This window comes from Octodon degus, unplaced genomic scaffold (assembly GCF_000260255.1).
Source record: "Octodon degus isolate 3935 unplaced genomic scaffold, OctDeg1.0 scaffold00145, whole genome shotgun sequence".
In the NCBI taxonomy this organism is placed as follows: Eukaryota; Metazoa; Chordata; class Mammalia; order Rodentia; family Octodontidae; genus Octodon; species Octodon degus.
The window spans coordinates 246359-251363 of NW_004524721.1; the positions used below are offsets into that span (position 1 = coordinate 246359).

General features: G+C 36.7%; 1 protein-coding gene across 4 annotated transcripts in view; it reads right to left on the minus strand.

Moving 5' to 3' along the window:
• Window positions 1-2686: 2686 nt before the first annotated feature.
• The window catches only part of Akr1e2 (aldo-keto reductase family 1 member E2), a 20654-nt gene continuing 18335 nt past the window's right edge, over window positions 2687-5005 (minus strand). For all 4 annotated transcript variants that reach the window (XM_023701975.1, XM_004641871.2, XM_023701976.1 and 1 more), the window contains 2 exons: window positions 4638-4720; window positions 2687-4034 (listed from right to left, as the gene is read on the minus strand). In XM_023701975.1, the coding sequence (XP_023557743.1) occupies window positions 3992-4034; window positions 4638-4720 (126 nt within the window). In that variant the 3' untranslated portion in view covers window positions 2687-3991. The remainder of the gene's footprint in view (window positions 4035-4637; window positions 4721-5005) is intronic.

Below are 5005 nucleotides of genomic sequence, written 5' to 3' on the forward strand. Positions count from 1 at the left end.
TCTTCTTCTTCTTCTTCTTCTTCTTCTTCTTCTTCTTCTTCTTCTTCTTCTTCTTCTTCTTCTTCTTCTTCTTCTTCTTTTCTTCCTTCTTCCTTCTTCCTTCTTCTTGTTCTTCTTCTGGCAGAACTGGAGATTGAATTCAGGCCCTTGCACTTGCCAGGGAAGCGCTTATTCCACTAAGCCATCTCCCTGGCCCCTCTATATCTTCTTTTTCTTTCTTTCTTTCTTTCTTTCTTTCTTTCTTTCTTTCTTTCTTTCTTTCTTTCTTTCTTTCTTTCTTTTGTATTTTAGGAAAGGATCTACAGGGTGTTTAGGGTCTAACTACTAGATCAGACTCATAGTGATCCATCTGTTTACAGCTTTCCAAGAGCTGGGATTATAGGCACACACCACCACACCCAGTCTCAGTTGCCATCTCAGCATGCCCTGGGGGGTGGGACCGGCACAGCAGGCCTGAAGATTGAACCCCCAGCCCCCATGCCTGCCTGCTTGCAGGTGCTTTAATCCACTGAGTTATTTGGTCAACCCTTGTATATCTTCTTGACTCAGTTTTGGCATTTCATATATATCTAGGAAACTGTCCATTTCCTCTGTGTTTTCCATCCTGTGATAGTAAAGATTTTGGAATTAGGCACTGATGATCTTCTTAATTTCTCTAGGGTATGTCATGATTTTGCCCTTTTTATTCTTTATTGTATAAGATTTTTTCTTTCTGTTTTTTTATTAGGTTGGCTAAGGGTTTATTAATTGTTTTTTTTTTTAATTTTTTCAAAGAACCAAGTCTTTGATTCAGTTATTCTTTGTATTGTTTTCTTCATCTCCAATGCATCAATTTCTGTTCTAATCTTTATAATTTCCTGCCTTCTTTGGGCTTTGGGTTTGACTTGCTCTTCTTTTTCTAGGGGCTTGAGGTACAGCATAAGATTGCTTATTTGGGCTTATTCTGGTTTCCTAATGTGTGAATATACTACTATAAATTTTTCTATTAAGAAAGCTTTCATTGCATCCCATAGGTATTGGCAAGTTGTATCTTCATTTTCATTTGATTGTAGATATGTTCTAATTTCTTCTTTCATTTCATGTGTGACCTAGTGGATGTTTAGGAGGCTTTTATTTATTTTGTATGTGTTTATTGTGCTTTTGTAGTTTCTTTTGTCAATAATTTCAAGTTTCATTGCATTATGGTCACAGTATGCACACAAATATTGCAGTTCCTTTGCATGTATTTAAAAGTGCTCTTTGCGAGTATATGGTCTATTTTGTAGAATGTCACATGTTTAGCTGATAAGAAAGTGTATTCCTTTGTTGCTGTGTGAAACTCTGTAAAGGTCTACCAAGTCTATTTCTTCACAAGTTTGTTATTTCTTTGCCGATTTTTTTTTTGCCTAGTTGATCTCTTTGTGACAGTGGCATGTTAAAATCCCCCATTATTATTGTATTATTGCACATTTGATTTTGCATGTCTGTTAAAATTTGTCTTATGCAGGAGGGTGCTCCTACATTGGGTGTACATAACTTTATAATTGTTACCTCTTGCTCTTGCAATTTTCTCCTAACCAGTATGTAATGATCTTTTTTTTTTTTTTTAATCTCTTTGAATGATTTTTACTTTGAAGTTGATATTGTCAGCACCCAGGATAGCTACCCTCATTCGTTTTGTATTTACTGTGGTATGGAAGCTTGTCCATCTCTGACTTTTACTCTGTGAATTTCCTTTTGAGTTAAATGTTTCTTGTATGCACTATGTTGCTGGATTTTATTTCTTAATCCACTTTGTTAAGTCTGTTTCTTTTGATTGGTGAATTAAGACCATTTACATTGATTACTATAACTGATATTATTGGCTATTCTTTGTCATATTATTTTCCTATTATAGGTTCTGTATTTTCTGCCTCTTTTTAATTACCTGACATATTTGGTGGTTCCTTTCTGTTTGTTCTTCTTGAAGCAGTGATCACCTCTGTGTGTTCTGAGAATATCAGTCAGTACTCTTTGTAGGGTTGGTTTGGTGGTCATGAATTTCTTCAATTTCTCTTTGTGTTGTTGGTTGACTTCTTGATGATAGCCATTCTTTGTGGAGTGAGTTTAAATCTCAGTGTTGTTTTAATTTGCACATGTAAAATGATAATGATACTGAACATTTTTTCATATATTTATTGGCATTTATATTTCTTCATTGGAAAATGGTATATTCATCTCAGATGCCCATCATTGGCCTGGATCTTTGAATTTTGTGACAACAGTAGGACTCACCAAGGCTTTTGCTACTGTTGGGTGTGTGTGTGTGTGTGTGTGTGTGTGTAGGAGTCAGTAGCCAAAGCTCAGCAAAGCTTCTGCTCAGGTAGTGGGCATAGGCCAGACTCGCCAGGACCCCACAGCTGCCTGGTATCTGCCCATGCCCTGAGATGCTGGGATAGTACTCCAGCACATCCACCAAGCTTCTAAAATGGTAGTGTGGGGGCTACTCTCACCAGGTCCCTGTAGCTGCCTGATGTCTACCTGCATTCTCAGAATGTGGGATCACCACCCCAATTCCACTCCTACTGTGATGAACCTGAAAGGAAGTCCTGGTATCTGTAACAAAACTTTTGTGGCAGATCCCTCCTCAAACCACGAGCCAGATTTGTGCTAACCTTGCTAGGAGTCAATGTTCATGAGGAATTGAACACAAATGATGATATTAAAGTCAAAATAACAGCTCTTTTATATTGTGTTTTTTATGGTCAGACATTGTCTTTAACAAGCTTCTGAAATGCTAAAATTAACCCTACTGAACGGATGTGAAAACTGAATTCCTGGTAGTCTGCTCAGGGTCACAGTGCTAAGAAGGGACGACTTTTGAAAACAGAATCAATCTACCTAACTTGGCTGGTCTGAGCATTAAATAAAAATGGAAAATAACATAGGCAAATCACTTCCAAATCAGTCTAAGTTTGCTGCTGGCCTGTATGTCTTCCATGAGCTTTGTGCCAGTGGAGAAGCACTCTGAGAGGCCTATACAAAGACTAAACTGGGATCTTGGGATGAGCAACAATCATTGGGAGCATTGTGGGCAAATTATGGGGGAAGACAATCAATTTTCCTCCTGCTAACTCACTTTGGACAGGAGTAATAAGCAGTGAGTAAATAGAAGTTGTATTACTGGAGATATGGGAGGAAACTTAGGTTGGCCGAGACTGTGGCCTCACTTTGGGTGGAGATGACAAAGAGCAGCACTAAGCTCATCAGTTCACATCTGCCCGCTGCATGCTGCAGTGTGAACAACCTCCATCCTCAGAGCAGAACAAGGATCTGGACTTTTCTGCATGTAGTGAGTCTGAATAGGCTCACTACTAGAAGGAGTAATGTGTCTTCATCAATTTAGGATTTTAATGGGTATAATTTAACTTGCTAAAAGACCTAATTTAAAAACAACATTTAAAGATTAAATTTCATATTTTAATAAGAAAAAAAAAGACAAAAGCTTCTATTTAGACTGACACAGAGTATAAAATCATCCAGTGGCTAATTGTAGTTTACAGAGGGGAGCAGAGGTGAAACAAGATTGGCCATGGCTTACTCCTTGTGGAAGCTATGTTATAGAGATTACACTATTCTCACAACTCTTATGTACTGTTTTAATGTTTCAATGTTTTCTTAAACTATGGAGGTAAATTTAAGTAATGAGTCATCTTTCTTTTTTGCAGTAGAAGCCACATGTATTGATATTTATAAATTATACTGCATTATGTGCTTGACAGATCCTTAATATCTATGTGGCTCCCCTGAACAGTGACTATGACCTTCAGGATGCTTCTCTCTTTCCATAACTTAGAATATTTCAGTTCTTGGTATCTTGCAGACAACTGGGCATCTGTGTCAGCCAGAAAACCACCTGTATCTACCTGTATTCCTCTCATCCCTGGCACAGGGACTGCAGAGCGTTTGCAGAGGTGGGCTGACACCAGCAACAGTCTTGGCTGAACAGAAATGAGGAAGAGGGAAGCTTTCTTCAATATTCAATGTGAAAAGGATAATCTTTGTGATTTTCAGTTCTGAAAAAAAAAGAAATAGAAAGCAAAGAATTATTATATTTTAAAATATTTTAAATGATAACTAGGTAATTTTAACTTTGTAGTGTATATAGCAGTGCTTGAGTTCATTCAGTGGACCATCTACAAAACAGAAGAATGATGGTAAGAAAGTATAATAAACTTAAAATGTGCATTGTATATCTTTTCACAAATCAGTCATCCAATCTGTACAGTACAGTAGATAGTCTAGTTGTGACAGTGCTGACATAGGAACAACTTGGGTTACTACTAGAATTTTAGCTTTAATTTATAACCAAAGTCTCAAAGTTATGTCCCAAATGCCAGTCACTAATGCTTCCAGGTGGTCTCAGATAACATTTAACCCTTACAGGGTTCTTAACGGAACATTGCAACATCTTTTTCTATATGAGGAAGTTGAAAATTCCTGGCTAATGTCTTTAAGGACACTGAGATCTGCCTTTAGCAGAGAGTCCGAAGGCTATGTTGAGGAGCCTAAACCTGCAATGGAGACCTTGAGTTATAATCAGCTCTTGGAACTGAATTGAGTTTGTAAGGGTGTATGGTACATTGCCCCATTTAAAAAGATAATAAAGTCATATTTACGTGGGGAATGTGGCCAATCGGAGATTCTTTTCTAGACTGAAGATGTCATTCATATCTTGCTCTGTTAATTCAAAATCAAGTACCTAGAATGAAAATAAAATATGAATAAAAAACTTAGTTTAATTCACATATGTTAAATACAACATGTAATAAATTAGAAAAGGACATAAAAATATAAAAAAATTCTACATGGACTTCTGAATTATAGTCTAGGTTCTCAAAAGGTAATTTAATATGATGATTTGACTGGTACTGGCTTAGCTTGTTTACATTTAGGAAATCTGAGTTAGATGGAATATCTATTGCTCTTATTTTATGGAAGTAAAGAACACATTAGAATTAAAAGATAGCAGATATCTTTTTTCTTT